This window comes from Geotrypetes seraphini, chromosome 5, assembly GCF_902459505.1.
Source record: "Geotrypetes seraphini chromosome 5, aGeoSer1.1, whole genome shotgun sequence".
NCBI classification, from domain to species: domain Eukaryota; kingdom Metazoa; phylum Chordata; class Amphibia; order Gymnophiona; family Dermophiidae; genus Geotrypetes; species Geotrypetes seraphini.
The window spans coordinates 250,181,405-250,205,641 of record NC_047088.1 but is presented as its reverse complement, the minus strand read 5'-3'; the positions used below and the strand labels follow the sequence as shown (position 1 = coordinate 250,205,641).

The window sequence follows — 24,237 nt, the reverse complement described above, 5'->3', positions numbered from 1 at the left end:
AGATCGCGGCGGCATTGTGGGGGTTTTGGGAGGTTGTAACCGCCCTCATTATACTGTAAACTTAACTGTTTCCCTGTTTTTTAGGGAAAAAGTGAAGTTTTCAGTAAAATGTGGGGGGATACAACCCCCCAAACCCCCCACAATGCCCTCACAACGCGGCGCGATCTGTATAAAGTAAAGTGTGTGTGGGGGGGGTTTCCCCCCCCACACTCCCCATCGGAGCCCTTTAAAACAGTCATTTTCTTCGGCGCATGCCTCTGCGTTGCGCTCAGTTGTCTGCACGCACCTTTGTCTCAGCGCACTTTTGACCTGACACCATTTGCAAATTATCCCCAAATTGTATATTTCAATCCGATCTACCATTTTTTTTTTTGCTCCCACTGAGTACAAGAGTTCAATCTACAGCTTAAGGGCCATGGCTGATTATGATTCTGAAGAGAATGGCTCCGAATTTTCTTCATTCAGCTGTGTTGTGTCAGCAGTTGACTAATGCTTGAACTTTGCAGCCCATCATTGAAGCCTCAACAAGGCAATGTAGGGGTCATAGCCACAAAAGTGTAAGCTTTTCTCACACGAGGCAGTGCCGTGGGCATTGTACCGCGACCAGGTACAGGGAGGAGAACAATATAATTGGAACTGTAGCATTTCTCATTCAGTGTTATTGAGGGTGATTTATTGGAGGCCAGAGGGAGAGACAGGCACCTTCAAGTGTAAAACATGATTCAAATAAAGTTTATCCAAGGAAAGGGGAGGGGAGGAGGTGAATGCACATCAAGCTCGGTGCACAGTTGATGCTGTCATTTGGGTTACCACCAGTGTTCCCTCTAAGCGGGCGGGTGTTGTGAGCAAACTTTTTTCACCGTGAGCCAAAAATATCGGGTTCCAGCAAGTTATGAGCCAACTCGCCCGATTCTCCTCTCGCCGCCCTGCCATCTGCCGTACGCCTCTTCCGATCGTGCGCTGTGACGAGAAACGTGTGCGCTGCGATGTAATATTTTGTGCGCCAGCGCACGCCAGCGCAGCTTAGCGGGAACACTGGTTCAAATGGTTTTATTTATTTCCCCAAATTTATTTTTGTTATACGCATTGAAAATATTTGATATTGCGTTTAAATCAAAATCTCAATAAACTTGAAACGAGTGCCCGTGAGATTGTGGGAGGGTTAAATACTCAAAACTTAGAAGTTTTTGCTACGCCAGCTTTCTGGTATCTTTACATACAGTGGCGTACCTAGCATATGTAACATCCGGGGCCCATCATTTTTTGGCACCCCCCCCCATCTGTAAGAAAAACATGATTTTTAGTAACAAACCACACGTCACACATGAGTACCTAGGAAAAGGCAGCATCTTACATATTGCAGTGAGCAGTACATCAATACACCCATTGTAAAACTAAACAAGCCAGACCAGCACAGATCAATCCTACACCGTCAATCCTAACAGAAAACCATGTCTTTCGAACACACAGAACACAGAAAACACCTTCGCCTAGTAAGGAATATGTAATCACAAACTAACCCCTCCCTCTTTTACAAAACTGTAGTGTGGATTTTAGCTACGGAGGTAACAGCTCTGATGCTCATAAAATTCTGAGCATCAGAGCTGCTACCACCAAGGCTGGTGCTAAAAACGCTTCACAGTTTTGTAAAAGGGGGGATAAAATAAAAATACATAGACAAAGGTTAAATTGAACCAGCAAGAAGCTGGACTCTGCATACAATGCTTCACAGAAACAGTGACACGTCTCCTAAAGCAATAAATAAATAGAAATTTTTTTCTACCTTTGTCTTCTGTGGTTTCTCCTTTCCTCATCTTCTTGTAACTCTCTTCCTTCCATCCACTGTCTGCCGTCTCTCTTCCCCTATATGGCATCTTCTCTCCTTCTATGCCCCTTCCAGAAACTGTATGCCTCCCCCTTCCATCTCTCCTTTCACCCCATTGGTCTGGCATCTCTCTCCTCGCCTTCCCTCTCCCACACCTCTCCTCATAGTCTGGTATCTCCCCTTCCCTGATTCTCTGGCATCTCTCTCCTTTCCTTTTCTTCCATCTTTCGCTCCCCCTCCATGCTCTCACATCTCCCCCTTCCTTTTCCCTTAGACTGGCATACCTTCCTCCTATGCTCCAAGCCCTGGCATCTCCTTTAATTCCCTCCCTCCTCTTCCTTCTCCCTCCAGCTGGGTACCGCAACACTCTTCCCTGCAGCTCTGCACTTCCCCACAATTGCCATGCTTCGGTTCCTCTTCTTCCTTCCTTCCCCCCCCCCCCCCCCGCGGGACCCTGCGGCACCATCAACTCTTACTCCCTCTAATGTCGGCCCTGCAGCTCCAGACTTCCTCGCACCTTCTCCCCTCCCCCTTTGGATCGCTATTATTTTAAATGTTATAGCCGCGGAGCTGTATCCATCAGTGGAGATGTCTAACCTCGGCCTGCCCCGGAACTCTTACTGCAGCAGACGCCCGTCTAGGCAGGAACAGGAAGTCACTGTTGCAGTAAGAGTTCCGGGGCAGGCCGAGGTTAGACATCTCCACTGATGGATACAGCTCCGCGGCTATAACATTTAAAATAATAGCGACCCAAAGGGGGAGGGGAGAAGGTGCGAGGAAGTCTGGAGCTGCAGGGCCGACATTAGAGGGAGTAAGAGTTGATGGTGCCGCAGGGTCCCGCGGGGGGGGGGGGGGGAGGAAGGAAGGAAGAAGAGGAACCGAAGCATGGCAATTGTGGGGAAGTGCAATCCCCCCAATGCGTCCCCTTACCTTACCGACGCGTGTGTGCGCTGTGAAGAGAAACTTTGCGCTGCGATGTAATATTTTGTGCGCGAGCGCAGGCCAACGCAGCTTAGCGGGAACACTGGTTACCACCCTGCCTGCAACGTTCAGTTTGACACAGCAACTAAAACAGAGAAACTCAAGAAATTGAGCATTGAGCACCATGCAAAACAATGATTCAAACCTGAACGTTATTTGAAAGTAATACAGACTAAGAAGGAAGAGCTAATTAAGCAGAGAAGCAGGAGAAATAGAGGTGGGAGTCAAGGCTACTTATAACAGACAGCTTTAGAAAATGGCTTCCAGTGACTTTCTCTCAACCTCAGGTTTTCCTCAATTCCATTTAAAAAAAATTTTTTTTTTGCGTGACTCGAAGGACTATGCATAATTAAAATCTTTTGGAAGAATTAAACAGAGTTACAATTTCAAAACTTTTATATCACAGCTACTTCTTGAAAGGTCCAAGAAGCAATTTTTTCAACGAATACTTCATTGAATTTCTTGCTTAACGGGCATTTGAAAAGACAACACAAAAATACATACCAAATTGCAAGATAAACACATTCTCATGTAAACCTCAAAGTTGTATCGTTTTGTAGACAGGAAACCATCATACACTACGCTGAAGCAAATTTTCAAATAGTAACCTCTGCTGCTTTAGGAGGCCTCGGAACAGAGGTATGTCAGTCTCATGGTGGGAGGTTTGGGGGGGTTCTGCTGCACAGGGGGATTGGAGGGAGGGGAGGAAAGATGCTGCATTTATGGGGTGGGGGAGAAAGGAAAGAGGAAGAAATGTGGTGGAGGAGAGGGAGAGTAGAGAATGATATGGGGGAAAAAAAATCTGTCCTCGTTACTGCCCTGTCACTGGACCACCGTCCCCTTCACTGCCCCGTCCCCGCCGTCCCCTTCACCGCCCCGTCCCTGCAGCATCCACCCTTCCCTCTCGCCACCTCACTGTCCTTGTCCTTCGGCATCCCTCGCGCGGTCCGTGCATCTCCCTCCCTCCCCCTTACCTTCGCAGCGCATTTTAAGGTTTCAGACTTGTTAAAAGCCGCCAGATGTTCGTGCAGTCGCATGTGTGTATGGGCGGAAGCATCCCCTCTGATGCAACCAGAAGTTGCATCAGAGAAGAAGCTTCTGCTCACACAAGCGCAACTGCATGTACGTTCCAGCGGCTTTCAACAAGTCTGAAACCTTAAAAAGCACTGTGAAGGTAAGGGGAAGGGAGGGATATAGATAAATTTGGGTGGGTAGGTAGGAAGGAGGGAGGGGGCCGCACACGATCGGTGACCACACGCGTTCCCTCCCTTAATTGCGGGGACAAGGCCATTCACCGCTCCATGGGGCGGTGGATGGCCTTGTCCCTGTACCTGTGGTGAGCACCTCTCCCCCCTCCACCGTTTTGGCGGGTTACCCGCAGCTAGGCGCGGGTAACATCCACCATGTCATTCTCTAAGGGAGAGACAATTGTACATGAAAAAAGTAAGATATTCCCTGAAAATAAGCCCTCATGTGACACTGTCTTATTTTCGGGGAAATACGGTATATAAAAGCAGCTCAGTGCCAAACTGCCACTGTAGAATTCACACTTACGGCCAGATTCTATAACCAGTGCCTATGTCGGTGGCCGCCTTAAAAGCGGTTGCTGGTCATATGTCAAGCGCCGGTTACAAAATCATGCCTAATTTTAGCCAAGATAGGCGGCTGAAATGTAGACCTGGAAAATCCTTGCCTACATTTCAGCCACCTATCTATGCCACCACAGGATTCCAAAGTCAGGTCGCAGCAGCCATAAGCTGATCGCGGCAGCAGAAGTTATCCCCGATCAGTTGAGCTTGCAGTGCTCCCTGAAAAGACGTACCTTTGGGGAGTCCTTCTGGCTCAGCTGATTGGGGATAACTTGTGGCAGAACTTCCCCTACCATAATCAGCTGAGCGGCTGTGGCAGGGCCCCCCCCCAACCACAATAGGCAGGAGGATGTCCACTCCCTTTTACCATAACCTCTGAAGTACACCCCCCCAATAGCGATAGGCAGGTGGGATGCCCCTCAAACCCATTACCTGCCCCAGCCTGATACCTAACTGTGGGCAACTTAGGGCCAGCTTAACCTATGGGCCAGATGAGTCTCTGGCTCAGGGTGCTGGTGCTAAAGGGTGTCAAATGCCCAGGGCTGTGACGTTATTGTCTCATAAGTTAACTTACCAACACCTCTTCTCCTCCCTATTTTGATGCTGCTGCAAAAGTCCCGGCAGAGTATGTCTTCATAGGCCAGTTGCCACGTGAGGGGAGGGCCAGCGCCAGCATCAGAGGGGGTAGTGCGGTACTTCATTTCTCCCTCCTCTGATACTACTACTTTGACACTGGCCCTCCCTCCTTGCAGTAACTGGCTGATGAAGTCGCTTCCTGCTGGAACCAGGAAGTCGCATCAGAGGAGGGAGGAGGGAACTGGTTGGAGGGGGCATAGGTCAGGGTGCTGTAGACAACCTATATAGAATTATCCCCTTTGTGACTTTGGGTAAGTCACTTTACCTTCCACCGTGTCAGACACAACTAGACTGCGTACCAATTTGAGCAGGAAAATGGCCCCTATACTTGAATAAATAATTTGACTTGAGTTTGGATTTTTGAAAGACAAGCAATAAATCTAAAATCCAAATCCTTGAGTCCAAGTATTACAAAAACAGCAGTCCTATAGGGTTCTTTGTATGATATCCTACCTTGAATTCCATTGGTGTATACTTCTCATTTTTGGGGGTCGTGTTGCCTTTAAATTGAAGATGGTTGGGAGTAGTTGGGTGGATGACCGTTGACTCCTGCGACTGCCTTTGACATCGCTGACAGTAGACATAAATCACAAACGTGAGAAGACTGGAACCAAAGAAGCAGGAAACGCCAGTGGCTATTAGATGGATAAGACTGAAACCTGCAAAAGACGGAACAAGCAGCAGATTTTAGAAGTAATGGAAACGCATCGCTTGGGAGACCAAGAAATGACAGTTTGTAGAAGGAACCAAAGATCTTTAGATGGAACGAACAATAGATCTGTAGAAGGAAGAACGGGAAAGAGTTTTATAGTCAATAGACAACAGTCCTTTACAAGGAACATGCAACAAATATTTAGAGGACTCATGGGGCCAGATTATTGGAAATGGCTAACAGACTCTAATTTATTTATTTAGCAAGATTTGATAACACATTTCACTATAAATTTCAAAGTATGTTACAGCACAATTACAAAATACAAATTCAAAATTATATTCTCACCCTCAACCCCTCAATCCAATCCAGCAATGCACACCCCTACAAAAAGTCTTAACCTTATAATACTAAATTGAACAAATCTCCTTTTCCTATAATAATCCATCCCAACCAACCCAACCACCGCAGACCATCAGAAGCAATAAGCAAGATACCTTTATAAGGAACCAAGGTTAGATGTCCAAGAAAACGTTCATAAAGAATACAGTGATAAGACTCTTAGAAGAAACACATCATAGGCCTTTAGAGCAAATAAATGTGCTGGTCTAATGGTTAATATGGAGACTTTGAACCCAATTAGGGGATAATTCTATAACTGTGTGCCTATATTTAGACACCATTTTATTTATTTATTTAAAAACTTATATACAGTGTACAATCAACCAGAACGAAAGAAGTTATCCTGCCATTATATCAGGCGATGGTGCGCCCGCACCTGGAATACTGCATCCAATATTGGTCGCCGTACCTTAAGAAGGATATGGCGTTACTCGAGAGGGTTCAGAGGAGAGCGACACATCTGATAAAAGGTATGGAAAACCTTTCATAGGCTGAGAGATTGGAGAAACTGGGACTCTTTTCCCTGGAGAAGAGGAGACAGAGGGGATATGATAGAGACTTACAAGATCATGAAGGGCATAGAGAGAGTAGAGAGGGACAGATTCTTCAAACTTTCAAATAATAAAAGAACAAGAGGGCATTCAGAAAAGTTGAAAGGGGACAGATTCATAACGAATGCTAGGAAGTTCTTCTTTACCCAACGTGTTGTGGACACCTGGAATGAGCTTCCAGAGGACGTAATAGGGCAGAGTACGGTACTGGGGTTCAAGAAAGGATTGGACAATTTCATGCTGGAAAAGGGTATAGATAGAGGATTACTGCACAGGTCCTGGACCTGTTGGGCCGCCGCGTGAGTGGACTACTGGGCACGATGGACCTCAGGTCTGACCCAGCGGAGGCATTGCTTATGTTCTTACAAAATCTAAAACGTACATTAAGCAAGAGACTCTTCCAGAACCTGAACTCTCCTGCTTCACAGAAAAGCTGACACGTACAAACATGTCTTCAACATTTTTTTAAAAGCATCCCTGGGCTTACACAAACAAATGTGCCTGCTCAAACCATTCCAAAGCTTGACACCCATGGCGGGGAGAACATTAACAACCCTATACACACATGTGATATAGTGTTTACTCTGTCAATGGTCAGTCTCATTGCATTTTCTGTCCTTAACTCTCTGATCGGATAGGCACCTACTTCCCTTAAAGAAGGCATACATGCATTTATACACTTCTCCCTCCATATTCGCGGTTTCAGCAATCGTGGTTTTGATTATTCACGGTTTTAAGCTTGCTGGCTCCTCCCCCCAAATTACATCAGCTTGCATAGAGAAATCGCTGATTCCAAGCGTTTACAGAGAAAAATCGCTGATTCCCAGCACTTTCTTCACCGTGTTTTACCTCTCCTTCAGAAAACGGCCAGGTCTCCCACCATGTTATTCTCTGTTTCACCATATTCACGATGGTTTTCAATAGAAAACAGTGAACAACATAGGAAAAAGTTATTTGCGGTTTTTCTGTATTTATGGTTCTGTTAATCCCTGATCACAGCAAATATGGAGGGAGAAGTGTATACTAAGGTGTGAGCACTTATGCCATATACAGAGATGGGTTTGGGATAGTGTACATGGTGGTGGCATAGCTACAGGAGCATAGGTTTTGTTGGTAGCGCAGTTTACCTGGTGACGGGCCAGTTGGGGTTAGTTTTTATGGAGTGGCGCATTTTACAGGGGATCGTTTTATGGGGTGAGGCAGTTTGAGGGCGGTGTGACAGATGCACAAGGTGTTAGGGAGGCTTGGGAGCAATATCTGGAGTTCTGTGGCAGTTGTAGAGGGTAGATTTTGGGTGTGGGGTCTGTATGTGGAGTAGTGTGGTAGTTGCAAGGGGTAGTTTTAGAGGGCAGGGCAGTTTGTGCGGTGGTGAGGCAGTTATGGGACAGTTTGTGGGGTTGGCTGGTCAAAGCCAGGGGAATTAGGTTTTAGGTATGGGGCAATATGAAGGGTGGTGTGAATGTTTGGGAGATTAGTTTGTGGGGAGATGGGGCAGTTGCAGGTGAGTAGTTTTTGAGCTGTAAGGGCAGTTCAGCTACCCTACCCTAAAGGCCTGCCGTTACAAAAGATATCTAAACAGAACTCTTGCCTTCCAAGCAGCTCAGCACAATAATTGGCTGGCCCACATCATCTCACGCACTTCATCCTACTTAAACTTCAGGAAACTTCTAAAAACTAATCTTTTCACCCGAATCACACCCTAAGACCCCTAAGCCCTACCCTGGCCCCTTCTATCTCACCATGTCCTTTACGCTGATTGTATTGACCTTCTTCCCTGGTATGGAACGGGGAAAAATTTGTCCCCATGTCATTCTCTACCTCCTACCCTACCTCCATTTCCCTGTCCATATTCATCCTTGCTCCCTTTCCACCATTTCCACATTTGTCACTGTCTCTCATGCTCAATCCCTCAACCTTCCTCTTTCCCCCATTCCCAGATCGTCACACTATCTCTCAGACCCAGTTTCTTTCTTACTTATGTCCTCATGCATACTACAGCCCTCTCCCTTCAAACTTCATGCCTCCACTCTCATGAGTTCTTACCAAATTTTCCAAATCCTCAGCCCCCTACTTGATCCCAATCAAACTCCCCCACTCAGTCCTTGCTCTCCCCCTTCTTTCCTATTATAGCTTCCACCCCACTTCCCACACATTCGAGCAATCTGTCCAGGCTTCCCGTCTCCTGGGCCAGGGCTAGGGTCAAAAAGTGAGTCTCCTTTTTTTGTATTTTCATTTTTTCCCAATTGAATGGAAGTCAAAAAGAATGATAGAGAAGTAGTTGAGAATGTTCGTCTGACTGTCTGCAAAGCATTGCCAGATGTGGTAAGAGCGGATAGCGTAACTGGTTTTAGGAAAGGTTTCGACAAGTTCCTGGAGGAAAAGTCTATAGTCTGTTATTGAGAAAGGCACAGGGGAAGCCACTGCTTGCCCTGGATCGGTAGCATGGAATGTTGCTACTCTTTGGGGTTCTAGAATCTTGTTACTCTCTGGGGTTCCAGAATCTTGCTATTCCTTGAGATTCTGTATGAAATGTTGCTACTCTTTGGGGTTCTAGAATCTTGTTACTCTCTGGGATTCTGGAATCTTGCTATTCTTCGAGATTCTGTATGGAATGTTGCTACTCCTTGAGTTTTGGCCAGGTACTGGTGACCTGGATTGGCCAGTAAGGCTAGCTACCATTGAGAGATTAGCGCTTAGCATCAGGATCACTTCCACACCCAATTTTGGGCGGCGAGATTTACACCAACCGAAACCTGGTGCAGATCCTTGTGGCTAAATTAGGCGCAGATCTCCCGCATCCTATAACACTGTACGCATCTGTAGTACACATCCATGACCCGCCCATGCCCCTCCCATGGCCACACTCCTCTTCACGCGCACACTTAAAAATGTACATGTAGATCTTCACAGAATAGTGCCTAGTAGGAAGCACGTGTGAATCCAAATCGTTCTCCATCAGTGCCAATCATTGTTAGCGCCCAGTTATTGGTACAAGTTGGCTCATTAAGCAATTAAATTTGGGAACGCAATTTTGCACAATGTTTATATAATTTTGGAGGTATGCCACTTAACACACGGCATTACAGAATAGTGCTTAGTCATTTCACTGCCCTTTGTAGTGTACACTGACCCGTGAAATTGCCGGGATTTTGTGCATTAACGCTCGCAAGAGATGTGTAAATGCAGGCCCAGAGCTGCAGAATTACCCTTTTAAGGTTTTTAAGATGAGCTAACCAATTTAATGTGGACTTACGAATGCACACTGTCAGTTTCCATTACCCTCTTTTCTTTTTTTTTTTTTTTTTAATAAATTTTATTATTTTCCAATATGATCAGTGCAATATAAATATATACATCTGAAATATATCAAACCATTACAAAGCACTTTTGAACTACAGAAATTAAAAGACATCATTACCCCATCCCTGTATAACTCAGAAATGTAAACATAAATCAAATATATATGCAGTATCCCCCCCTCCCCTCCCCTGGATGTGTATGGGAACGAAACCTAATTTAAAAGAGATATATGACATAAATATATAACTACATATCTTAAATAGATGCAACAAAAGCTGCACACTAGCGTAAATACCTTATTATTCCCCAAAAATTCTGCATTCATTTTTTCATATTTGTAACTAGAACACAAATTTGCCCACCAAAAAGGAAAATTTAAAGTATCAGAACTCTTCCAATTTCTTGTTATCATTTGGATGGCTATCCCTGTCATTGTTATGAAAAGCCTGCCTTTATGCCGGTCAAATGGGGGTTTTAACATACAATAAGGTACCACATATCACCATCTCATATGACAATGGAATTGCTGAATCAAGTATTACATTGATTTGTCCCCATATCGATTTCCAGAAGCTGAGTATCAGAGGATCTAATGTCCCAATATCTGTATGATAATGCCAGCATCTATTACATCTGGAACTATCTATTTTTTTGTAAACGCACAGGGGTCCAAAAGCTTCTATGTAACAGAAAAAAACCAGGTTTTTCTCATAGACGCTGACATTGTACATTTCATCCTCCAAGTCCAAATTCGTGGCCATTGAGCTGCAGAAATATGCTGCTTGATCTCAATGCTCCAAATGTCTTTAAGACTCGTCTCTGGTTTGCCCTCTTTTCTGATGACGCTGGTGGTTCCTTCTCTCAAATCCATCAATACACGCAGACAATACATTTTTGTGGCTCCGCAATTGTGGAACTCCCTCCCAATACACATAAGGGAAGAACCCTATTTGTTTTACCCTCTTCCCTCTTTCTCCTTTCTTCTTTTAACATGTAACTTTCCCCCTATCCTTCCATTTTTCCTCACTTTCAAGTTTGTCTAGTTAATGTCTTCAGTGTACACTTTGATTATTTTAAATTTATCTATTTATTTAATATTTCCTTTCAAATTTTTATTGTAAACCGGTCAGATACTTGCTGATGGTCGGTATATTAAAAGCCAATAAACTTGAAACTTGAACGTCTAATTGACAGATTTAAAAGCATGTTAAAATGCTTTCTTTTTTTTTTTTTTGTAAATCTTTATTCCTTTTCATTTCTTACATCAAGTGAAAAATACATATTAAAAGACAATTATTTCATAACACTTGAATTACAATCAAATACTCTTATAATATAAAGTAAATATCTCCCATTTTGTCAATATTCCTATATCCAAATAAAATAAATTACCCTCCCTAACCCCCTATATATTCTTTTTAAAGATGCTTTTGACTGCTAGTTCTATGGAGTTAGGACATACTTTTTAATTCCAGCTTCTGATCATTTTTTTTTACCCTTCCTTTTGTTATTTCCCTTACGCTACGTAACTTGTCTGTGTTACTTGTACTGTCTCCCCGAATATTGTGATGTACTATTTTTTAAAGATTTGTTCATCGCTTTGTATTAAGATTAAGCGATCCATCAAATTTTAAATAAAACGTGGAAACTTGGAAATGTGGTGACATTTGTTTTCCTTTTCAAAATCTCACTTAGCCACCTTGCACGCACGATATGGTACACGCTAGTATTTGAAGTAATTAAAGGGTTAAAAAAAAAATGACAGGGAAGGTAAATGCCGGGCAAAAATAAAGCAGAAACCCAATTTCTTGGATCTCTTTAGGAATGGGCCTACTAGAGCTGAGCAAAACATGAAACTAAAAAATAAATAAAGCAATTGAATTGCTGGCATTACGAACGCTTGAAGTCTAATTCAGACATGGATGTCACCGAGACTTCACCTTTTTGCTGCAAGTATAGATACAGATTGATGGTTTCAAAGTAAGAACACTGGACAAAGAAGGAAATTTACCTCTGCAGTTCACTTCTTCATCAACGCTGGATGCTGGCAGAATCACTAAAAAAACCAAAACAAGCAAAAAAAAAAGAAAGTAATACTGAAATAAGGAGCTCTATTTACTGAGCTGTGTTAACAAGCCAATGTACATTTTTTTTAGTTAAAAACATGCCCCTAGATTCTATAAATGGTGCCCAATTTACGTGCGTAATTTAACTGAGAAATGAGGTAATTATCACCAGTAATTGGGTTGCGAGTTCGTTGCCCAAACCAATTGAATCGTTAATGCTTTCAGGAAACAAGATTACCCTTTCGTTATTTGGGGACACTCTAAGGCCCGGATTCTCTAAATGGCACTGATAGCGGTGGTTGCCTATAAAGGAGCCGCCGATCGCATGTCAATCATGCCATGGCGCCATTTCGAAAATTGTGCCTCTGGAAATGTAGGCCAGGGTTTCAAGGCCATTTCCGGTGCCTATCTTTGCCGCAAATCATGCCTATGTAGGCGCTGTACGCCACTTCTGTTGTTAGGCACGCCTGTGGAAGGTCATAATCATCTACGTCCGATTGGGTTGTATAGCACTAGATGCCCAAAGTTGGCAGTGGGAAAATGCCCATTCTCGAAAAATACATCTACATTTTTTTTCCTTCCGAAAATTCTCTATCTGGACGTCCAGCCTATTGTTCATTCAGACCACCAGTATGTCTGCCTTTATACCACATTCTCAACCAAAATTTCGTCCAAGTCCCAAACACCCAGAACAAGACCATCCCCGATGTCAGAGGAGTGGTGGGAACGCAGTAGAGGGAATGTGCTGCGGAGGCTGGCGGCAGCCTGCTAAGTTCGCTACAGCTCCGGCAATCCTCTGCAGGCTGCCATAATTAGCTTTAAAGGTGAGGCCATGAGGAGGAAGCATGTCATTGGAAGAAGAAAGCCGGGCGCTTGCTGTAATTAGCTTTAAAGGTTGGTCCTGGACAAGCGGCAGTCACAGCGTGGAAAATGACCTCTCTCGCTGGGTGTGGGAAGCAGCGGAGGTAAGGCCTTGCATGTCACAAGGGCCCTGGTGGGAATGGGATTGCCATAGAGATGCTGGATCTGGACACTGGAGGGGGGAGGAGAGAGAGAGAGAGAAAAGGACCTTGAGGAGGGGGGGAGGGGAAGCAGACTTGAACCAAAAGGGAGGGAGGGGGGAGACAAGACAGATGCTGGACTAGAGGGGGTAGAGAGAGGAAACACCCTGGACTGAGGAGAGAGAGATGCCAGGCCCTGGGGATGGGGAAGACAAAGAGTGGGAGAGAGACAGAAAGACCTGGAACAAAGGTGGGAGGACTCAAAATGTTAGCAGAAGGAAGATAGAGAGAGGGAGAAACCTGAAACAAACGGGAGGCTCTGCTCGATGGTGATTTCAGGCATTTGTGCTCAAGTCCCTTTCTTATCTTCAGTTTAGAAGGCAATTGAAGACACATCTCTTCAATAAATACATAGGCAACTAGATTTCTTACATTCAGATTCCTCTGTATCCTTTACTATCGTATTTCCCCATATATAGGCCGCGGTCTATACATGGGTTTTACAAACCCATGTATTGGGCGTGGCCTAGTTATATGGAGCGGCCTATGTATGGACTTTACATCATCTCCCCCACCCCCGGTACCTTTATTGGAGGCCCCTGGACGGCGGATGGCAAATCTTCAGCGGTGCAGAGCAACCGCGATCTCTTCGGCATCCGGCCTGCCCCTGCACCAGTTGCTGAGTGACTGACGTCAGTTCTCGCGAGAGCTGATGTTGGCCATTCAGCGGGCAGGCCGGATGCCGAAGAGATCGCGGCTTCCCTGCACCGCTGGAGATTCACTGTCTGCTGTCCAGGGGGCTTCGTTAAAGGTACCGGGGGTGGGGGGATGATGTTAAAAGGCAGGGGAGGTACCGGAAGATAAGCCACTGCTAATACAATGGTGCGGCTTATTTTCTGGTTTTTAAACAACGGCCGCTCTTTTCTGTGGCCTATACAGAGGGACGGCCTATATGCGGGGAAATACGGTAATCTTTTGTAAACTGCATAGAACTATTTGGTTATGCGGTCTAGAAATTAATTTATTGTATTGTATTGCGAGGATTGTGCAGGCCAAACATTTATGTTTTATTTCAAGTCTTTTGTCATTTATAATAAAGTTTTTCAAAACTTTATTTTTTTTTTAAATTCAGGGGTGGTGTCATTAACATTTCCCATGTCATTTCCCACAAATGCAGGCTAGACCTACCCGGAATTTCGTTGAATATGCAGTCACGGTACTGTGTACTATTTCCAGTGCATTGAGAAGGCCCTGGATTGTGAATTTCACAGTAGCGGCTACGATACTGGACTCCATCTTCATTGCAAAGGCTCCAGTCTGACCAGTCTGCCCAACCACCTTAAGATTCAACAGGAGGAGATAAAAAGTAAGATACACAAGAAGAGGAGAAATAACTTACAGGGGGCACATCTATAAGCTGGTGCCTAATGTTACCTGCATTTTTGGCACCAATTAACGTGTACACCAGGGTGTCAGGTCAAAAGTGCGCCTCGACAAAGGCGTGCCCAGACAATTGAGCGCAGCGCGGAGGCGCGCGCCGCTCTAAATTACTGTTTTTAGGGCTCCGACGGGGGGGCATGGGGGGAACCCCCCCACTTTACTTAATAGACATCGTGCCGCGTTGTGGGGGGTGTGGGGGGTTGTAACCCCCCACATTTTACTGAAAACTTAACTTTTTCCCTGTTTTTAGGGAAAAAGTTCAGTTTACAGTAAAATGTGGAGGGTTACAACCCCCCAAACCCCCCATAACGCCGGCACGATGTCTATTAAGTAAACTGGGGGGTTTCCCCAACAAAACCCCCCATCGGAGCCCCTAAAAACTGTAATTTTGTGCGGCACGCACCTCCACGCTGCGCTCAATTGTCGGCGCGCGCTTTTGTCTTTCGCGCCGTTGTCTATGAACCGTACACCAGGGTCCCGCAAACTTTTTAAAGCTGTGGCACACTAAACTCAGGGACGCGGCTGGAGGGCATCTGGAAATGCGTGGACGTCAATGCGATCATGTCACATGCATGCATGATATCATCTCCTCAACATCTGCACATGGGCAGAGGCTCTCCAGATAGGCCCTGAGCCTGCAACTACCACGCTGGCAGGAAGAACTGGAGGAGGTGTGAAGAGGCACCAGCTGACTACCTACAGGACATCCTGTAAGCAGTCAGCCGGTGCTTATTCTCCTCACCAGTGTCTCATGGCACACCCGGAATCTCGCCCTGGCACACTGATATGCACACTTAAGTGCTGGGTGCTATTGTATAAATTACGTACCACATTCACTTGGGGCTAGATTCACTAAGCAAACTGATCGTGTACCGATCGATTTGCAACCTCTTTGCGACGCGATTTTACTCCGGCCCGATTCACTTACCTCCTCTGTGCTGATCCAATTCCGATCCGCGCATGCAAATGAGGGGAACGGCATGCAAAGTAGGCAGGGACGCGATTCACTATACAAACTTTGCACACCGACTGGGCTGACCGATCAACACAAGAAGCGACTGCTGGGGACCAGTCGCAAAAGTCCTTTCCCACTCTCCCAGCTCCATTGCCGCCCTGCTCTCTGCCCCGAATCCAAACTCCCCCCTGCTCTCTGCCGCCCAGACTGATCTCTGCTGCCCCGACTCTGCCGCCTTCCCTGCAGTGCGAGCCTGAGTGGCCCAGAACTTCCTCTGCGACGTCAGAATTGACATGGGGAGGGGGGGAGGAAAGGCTTGTACAGTCGCTGCACGAAGATGATCTGTTAGTGCGGCGTTGGCTTGGTGAAATAGAAGGCTTGGGCACAGCTTCGGGACGCTCTTTCTGAAAGCGGGACATTTTGGCGGCCTGAAGCTGTGCATGGGGACAACGAGACAGGCGAGCTGAAAACGGGACGGTCCCGTTCAAAATGGGACGTATGGTCACATTATTCATACATACCACTCAAGCATTCAATGTCTTTTTGAGATACTCAGAATAAAGCCTGTGATGCTGTTCAACTCCTTGCAACAAGGCCTCAGTTGAACAGCATCACAGGCTTTATTCTATTTCAAGATGACATTGAGGGCCAGATTCTATAAATGAACCCTAGTGGTGCCTACATTATAGGCATCTTTTGGCGTGGTTGTCAATCAACTGCTGGGCATCATTTACAGAATCACTGCTAGCGGCGCCTATGCAAACGTAGGTATCCCTAGACATCCAAGGCATAGGCACCGCTCCATTAGGCCAGCTTTTCACTCGCCTTTGTTGGATGCCTAATGATGCTTAACTCAACTACGCCTAGTCTGCACCCATAACCACCCATACTGTTTGAGATAGGCAACATTAAGCATCCTTAGGCATGGGAAAGTGTTTCCACTTAGGCGTCACTAGGCGTCCAAGGCATAGGCACCGCTCCATTAGGCCAGCTTTTCACTCGCCTTTGTTGGATGCCTAATGATGCTTAACTCAACTACGCCTAGTCTGCACCCATAACCACCCATACTGTTTGAGATAGGCAACATTAAGCATCCTTAGGCATGGGAGAGTGTCTCCACTTAGGCGTCACTAGGCATCCTAAGAGTTTGGTGCTGAACTCTTAAATAGTTTAATTAATTTTTTTCGGCTGAAAACCGGCATGGTCAATTACCACACCAATTAAGCTCATTAAAATATAAAAGGTGCGGCTCCCAAACTTAGGCATTGCTAGGCGGCTGAAATTAGGATGTCTAGTGATGCCTAATGTAGACACCTTTTATAGAATATGGCCCTGAATGCTTGAGTGTTTGGAACGTCATTGGTAGATGACTACCCAAAAGTACATGTGTTTAGGTATTGGCGAAGTATATTAAATTTTAGTTATTTTTCACAATAAAGTGCAGATATTGAAGGTTCATTTAATAAAATACTGCTAGGGGTTTTTTTTGCATAAAATATCTTTTTATCAATCTATCATTGCTGAGTGCGAAAACATAAAAGTTATAGTTGTAATACCAAGAAATTTGCTCCATTAAGCAAAAATAATAGCAAATTTTAAGAAAAACAGAGCTTTATGTAATCAGTGGCTTTGAGCGATCCCAGGATGGGCATTTTTTAAAAAAAATTATTTTCTGATCAAGCACAATCAAATTCATGGGAAAAACGTCAATTCGCAGTTTTTCCAACTTCAGGTTTTTCTAGACAACCGAAGCAAACAGTTTAAATTTGCATGACAATAAACCATACCTTCACATGGATAAGTGTTGCAAAGTGCCTCCTCTGTGTGGAGACCAATACAGATATCCCCTCCATTGGATGGTGCCGGATTCGTACACGTGCGTGTGCGCTGATAATGCCCCCCACCACACATTGTTGAGCATTGGGACCAGGAAGACCAGCAAGACCAAGAGCCTTTCACTGTACAACCAAAGAAAGCCTATTTATTTTATCTGTTTGGATTTTTCTTTATGTTATCTCAGTCTTCCACCCCTAGGCATACTATCATTGTGGGATACAGGCATCACACAGTCAAGAAATGTCAGAAGCAAACTTCTGTGGGCAAATATTTCCTTGCCTGTGACGACAGAACTGCCCCCCTCATGAGATTACTCAGCCCATAACCTCTACATTCATGAGACAGCATCCTGCCTCTCGCTGCCTGAACGTGAGAGGAACACTTGCAACAGGAAACTAGTGAATTTCAAGTTTCAAGTTCAAGTTTATTTATTATTTGATTAATCGCCTATTCCAAATTCTAAGCAATGTACAAATTAGTAAAATAAATTGTCTAAAATATACATAAAATAGACCATATAATTAACAAGGGGATAAGTCACAAAACAAACTAATTAAGATAAGACAAGAATACAATAGGACAGGTGGGATAGAAATACAATCTTAGATAGGAAAGAATCAACAATTAAAGGTAAAACACAACAGGAATCGAAGGACAAATAAATAGGTAAAATAAAAAGTAGACAAAAGAGCAATTAACGAAAGAGCAAATTAACATTTCAATTAAGTGTTGAATGCATCTTTAAAAAGAAAGCTCTTAAGTTGGCTCTTAAATTTTTCCAAATTCTTCTCCTCTTAAGTATAGCGGGAGTGAATTCCAGGTCTGAGGCGCCGTAACAGTAAAAATAAATTTCAAAGAGAACAACCTAAATTTTCTACTGGTTGAGCACATCTCTACTTTTCTTAACCTCGGCTATAGGGAAGCATAAATCCCCACACAAATTCCAACATTAAAGCATTATTACTTCTTTCTGCTAGAACTAACCCCCGAGACTTTTAATGGGTTCAATATTTTGGCAAAACAACTTCTATTCAGCCATTCTTCCGCCTCATCCTTCAGTGAAATGATGCCCTCGTCTCCCAGGCTTCCTCCATAGTGCTAAGGTTAGCAACTGTCCAATCAGAAGCTTAGGATGCAACGAGGCATGGGGAAAAGGAGCATCAGACACGCAGTGCAAAGTGTTCCACTAGAAAATTCTGAACATAGTTCATTTAGTTTTCTCGTCACCATAATGAGTAATTGGAGAATACAACACACTTCACTGTTTCTATTTTTTATGGTTTTCTATATTATAAAAGGAGAGGGGAGAGAAAGCGAGAAGTAAAGTACTGTATATTATTCTACTTAGAGAAGGATAAAAGGATTTTACCGGGACAAGCTTGTGAATTGCAGTCCTGATATTCTGCTGCTGATCCCACACAGGGCAGGCCACCGTTTCTAGGCTCTGGGCTTGTGCATGTTCTCTTTCGGGTCCGAAAGCCCAGCTCACAGTCTCTAGAACAGGACAACCATGTCCCCCAGGAAGACCAGCCACCATTGATGATACGGGTTGTTATCTTACCGCTTTTCAGAAGATCACCAACTAGAGCTGAAAGCACAAAAATAACATAACAAGGAGGTGTGTTAGAATACTTAGTTTCCTTGCTTGAGCATATGACTTGGATAATTTCCTAAAAGAGAGTCCATGGGCCATTATTGAGATGGCCTTGGGAAATCCACTGCTTATTCCTAGGATAAGCAGCATAAAATCTGTTTTACTTCTTGAGACCCAGCTAGGTACTTGGGACCTGGGTTGGCCACTGTTGGAAAAAGGACACTGGGCTTGATGGACCTTTAATTCTTATGTGAGCCAAGTATAGGCAATCAAGCCATTGTGACATAAGTGATGAGTTTGGCTCTTAGACACTGGTGGAATGAGGCATTATGACATCACAATAAGAGTTCTAGAATGTTGCTACTCTTTGGGTTTCTGCCAGATACTTGGGACCTGAGTTGGCCACTGTTGGAAACAGGATACTGGGCTTGATGGACCTTCAATCTGTCTCGGTTTGGCAATTCTTATGTTCTTATGAATAATGGGTCAGCTTTCCTAATGCCCAGTGGCATCATCATGTGCTCTGACTTCCTTGAAGTTTCAGCTGAACTGAACTGGCATGGTTCCCCACAGAAAATGGGATTGTAAATGTTGAGAATCTTAAGGTCACATTTAATTTATTTAAAATATTAATTATAAGAACATATCATAGGTTGACCTGCTAGAGAGAGGGAGATAAGTGACCAGGGCTAAAGAAGAAAATAGCTTGATATGGAGAGGTGCTCCTTCAGTGGCAGAATCCTCAGGTTTGGTCCAAGAGTTAAATTTGTATGTAGTGGATATTTGATGTATGCAAATTTATTTCAGGCTATTCATTGCGGATAACTTGAAATCTAACAGGCTGAGGAGTCCCAAAGGGCAGGTTTGGAAAGAAATGAAGTCCAGTATATCTCAACAGATATAGGTATGCAAATGTACTGGTTGCTTTTCTGCTTGACCATTATACTTTGCAGTAGAGCAGTCTGGTTTCTGAATATGAGATAGCTGGGATTTGATTTGGTGATTATCTGGGCCCAGCTTGAGGATTCCACCATGAAGGAGCTACTCTTTTAGAAATGGCAATTCATAAGGTCTATCCAGGCCGGGCATTGTGGGTAATACAGCCTCTAGGAACACAAGGACGTACAATCTGTTTCACAAACTGCAGAGCCGTCGTTTGGACAAAATCGAGTCTCCGTCTTCTTCTTTCCAAACTGCAGTTCGTGGGGATCGGCAAGGGCGGCCCGGCACGTATAACGGAAGCGCTGCTCTTGCCGCGCACCACTCTGTGTGACATTGATGGGCATCCAAGGAGTCCAAGGTGTGTTCCTCCTGACTTCTGGGCAGGTCTCTGGGTTGCAAGTTTTATACTCCTGTGTGAAAGACGTGAATGTTAAGAGGTGTTTGGACTATAATATGAAGCACACCACAACAGGTGCATCACGAGTTCAAGAGACTAGGTTTATGGAGCATTGCGCCTCCACTGCTATGGCTCCCTCTATGAACAACTAAAAGAATTCAGGAATACAATCGTAATAACTAGTAAATATTTATCAAAAACGTATTGTAGATAATGATTAGTAGCAGGGAATCATTCAAGCCACATATACACGAATTGCTGGCACAACACAAACTGTATGAAAAATCATAATACAACGGAGAAAAATAAACCTCAATAGTGGAAGGCTGGGACTACGCAAGCGCCCAAACCTATGCACATCATCACGGGTTTATAAAAAAAAAACTCCGTATACATGTAAATAAATAAATAAATAATTTCCATTCATACAGAATCCATTTTGCTTCCAAAAATTTTTTAGTGAAAGCAGTGTGCACAAAGTTCAATGCATTAATCGTGTCCAAAAAGGAGTGACCAGAATCCCAAACTAACTAAATTATTAGCGAGGGCTACAGCTCAATTTCACTTATGTAAGCGGTTGTGGAGGCGTAGAGCAAAGAATCACAATGACAGAGAAAATACACTCATCTGAAGGCGTAGAACTTCAAAAAAGGCTTTTAACTCCTAGTCCCGACAGAAAAGACTTTCTGTTTCGCCTGGGAAGGCTACGTCAGGGGATCCATGCAGTGTCCAAATCTCTCCCCGCTTCTTACAACCTGACAATAGTGAAGCCGGCTCCTCTCAAAATGGTGCTGATATAAACCCGTGATGATGTGCATAGGTTTGGGCACTTGCGTAGTCCCAGCCTTCCACAATTGAGGTTTATTTTTCTCCGTTGTATTATGATTTTTCATACAGTTTGTGTTGTGCCAGCAATTCGTGTATATGTGGCTTGAATGATTCCCTGCTACTAATCATTATCTACAATATGTTTTTGATAAATATTTCCCTCTATGAACAGTCAGGTGCTCGCAATTCAGCACTATTTAACCAACCTGGAAGGGCTCTGGACCGGTTAAATAGCACACAGCCAGTTAAGCACCAATTTTCAGAGCAAGATGGCCGCCGAATATTAGTGCTTAGCCTGGTCACTGGCCATATCCCGTGAAATTGCCAGCTAGGGCCAATATTCATTGGCTGACCAGTTAAATTTAGTGGCCAGATAGAGCTGCATAATTAGTAGGTCTATCTTTAGCCAATATAACTTAGCTCCAGCTGATGAATATTGACTTTTAATCAGCTATGTGTACAGCGGTCAGTAAATCCTTGGAAATTGAATGTCATCACTGGCATTGAATTTTCAGGTTTACCGCTGACTGCAGAAGCTAGCCAAGCTGCCTCCCGCGGCCTGAACATCGTGCCGTGTCTCTCCATTTATACATAGATGACCAGCAACACTTCCTACTTGACCTTGGCCAATGTACCCAAATGTGGAATAATCAAATAGAAATATTTTGGATTCAATTAATTAAGAGAGATAAAAGTGACAAAAATATCTATGTGAAGGGTAACCAAGAAGCAAAAAGAAGGCAGGGAAACTAGCATTCTTTTTCTTTTTTTTAAATCTTTATTCATTTTTAAACTTATAATAAGTGTGATAACATATCCATACAAATAACCATAAATATATCACTTAATTATCAACAATGATACATATAATATTCTCTTATTTCCCCTCTCCCCACCCTTATCTATCATATAATCAATACTTATACAACATGTAACAATAAAAATACCCTCCCTCCCACCCCATAATTGAACTTGTAAATTTAAAGGAAACAAGATTTTTCTAATCATTACAATACTTTGTTAATGGCTCTCAAATATCTTGAAATTTCCTGAAACAACCCTGTTGTATTGCAATAAGTCTCTCCATTTTATAAATATGACATAAGGAGTTCCACCCAAAATTATAATTTAATCTATTCCAATTTTTCCAATTATATGTAATTTGTTGAATGGCAACCCTAGTCATTATAAGTAATAATTTGTTATTATTTGTAGATATCTGACTTTTTGCTCTCATTGCCATACCAAACAGCATAGTATCATATGATAATGCCACAGGGTTATCTAATAAACAGTTAATTTGGTCCCAAATTGATTTCCAAAAATTCATAATGAATGGACAATAGAATAATAAATTCTTATTCCAGCTGACCTTGATTATCAGAGATCTTGATAGCAGCTATCAATATATGCACAAATTCCACAAAGGTAGAAACACAGAAACATGACGGAAGATAAAAGCTGGTTCAGCCAATCTGCCCATCCACAACATATGCTATTTCCTCTCCCTAAAAGATCCCACATATCTGTCCTATGCTATCTTGAATTTAGATACAGTCTTCATTTCCACCACCTCCATCAGAAGACTATTCCATGCATCTACCACCCTTTCTATAAAGAAGAATTTTCGTACATTACTCCTGAGCCTATCACCTCTTAACTTCATCATATGCCCTCTCCTTCCGGAGTTTTCCTTCATAAAAGACTTTATAAAAGACTCGCCTCCTGTACATTAACGCCACGGAGATATTTCAACGTCTCTATCATATCCCCCCTTTCCCATCTTTTCTCCAGAGTATACATATCTAATCTAGTCTAAGCTAAATCTTGGATTTATATACAAAGACCAGTAACCAATTTTGTAGCAGCCATCTGGACTGACTCCATCCTCTTTTTGACGATGGGGTCTCCAAAAATTGCATACAATATTCCAAATGGGGCCTCGCTAGAGACTTATACAATGGCATTATCACCTCCTTTTTCCTACTGGCCATTCCTCTCCTTATGCACCCAAGCATCCTCCTGGCTTTGACCATCGCCTTTTCTACCTGTTTTGACACCCTGAGATTATCAGATACAATCACCCCCAAGTCCTGCTCTTCTTCCGCACACAGAAGTATTTTGCCTCCTATACAATATACTGTTCTCCTGGATTTTTGCAGCCCAAGTGCATGACCCTGCATATTGTAGCATTAAAACTTAAGTTACCAATTGCCATTCTTCAAGCTTCGCCAGATTTCGCCTCCTGTTATCCACACCCTCTGGAGTATCTACCCTATTACAGAGCTTGGTATCATCTGCAAAAAGACAAACTTTGCCATACAGTCCTTCTGCAATATCACTCACAAAGATGTTAAATAGAGCAGGCCCAAGGACAGATCCCTGTGGACCTAACACTGCCCATGTTTCAGCACAGGGTGCCTTCCTCAGAAGTCCAATTCAACAGTTACATTAGCACAGTGGTCTAAGCAGTTTGCTCCGAGGCTTCAATGTATGGAGTGGAATTTGGGCATGTATTGATAGCAGCTCTGATAATATAGGTCATCGGAACTAAGAGTGCTAGCATCTCCACCTTCTTTTTGTTTCTTGGATTTAATTACTTGCCTTTGCCAAATCTCATTTCATGGCAGGAAGTTTTCGCCCTGTCCATACAATCTAAGTGGGACCTGAGGCAGTGGAAGTGAAGCAACTCACAAGGAGCATCTGCAGAAAGGGCAGGATTTGGACCCTGGTTTCCTTGGTTCTTAGTAGAGAATGACACGGGGACAAATTTTCCCCATTCACGCAGGAACTCAATTTACCCGTCCCTGCTCCATTCTTGTAAGCTCTGCCTTAACTGCACAAGCATTGGTGGAATGAGGCATTATGACATCACAATCTGAGCTCTAGAATGTTGCTACTTAGGATTTTAAAGTGTTTTGAGGCTTGTGCAGATGAGGACAGAGCTTAGGCATTTGTGGAATGAGGCATTATGACATCACAATCTGAGCTCTAGATTGTTGCTACTTAGGATTATAAAGTGTTTGGGGCTTGTGCAGATGAGGACGGAGCTTAGGCATTGGTGGAATGAGGCATTATGACATCACAATCTGAGCTCTAGAATGTTGCCATTTATGATTTTAAAGTGTTTGAAGCTTGTGCAGATGAGGACGGAGCTTGCAGGAATGGGGCAGGGACAGGAAAAGAACTCGCGGGGACAGGACGGGAAAATGAGTTCCTGCGGGGACGGTGAAAAATTTGTC

The 24,237-nt window shown here is 43.8% G+C and overlaps 1 protein-coding gene across 5 annotated transcripts in view; it reads right to left on the bottom strand.

Moving 5' to 3' along the window:
- Positions 1–24,237, bottom strand: part of SEMA5B (semaphorin 5B) — a 653,562-nt gene that overhangs the window by 23,443 nt on the left and 605,882 nt on the right. For all 5 annotated transcript variants that reach the window (XM_033946987.1, XM_033946982.1, XM_033946985.1 and 2 more), the window contains 6 exons: positions 19,955–20,180; positions 18,604–18,822; positions 17,186–17,356; positions 14,192–14,341; positions 11,948–11,992; positions 5,485–5,690 (listed from right to left, as the gene is read on the bottom strand). In XM_033946987.1, the coding sequence (XP_033802878.1) occupies positions 5,485–5,690; positions 11,948–11,992; positions 14,192–14,341; positions 17,186–17,356; positions 18,604–18,822; positions 19,955–20,180 (1,017 nt within the window). The remainder of the gene's footprint in view (positions 1–5,484; positions 5,691–11,947; positions 11,993–14,191; positions 14,342–17,185; positions 17,357–18,603; positions 18,823–19,954; positions 20,181–24,237) is intronic.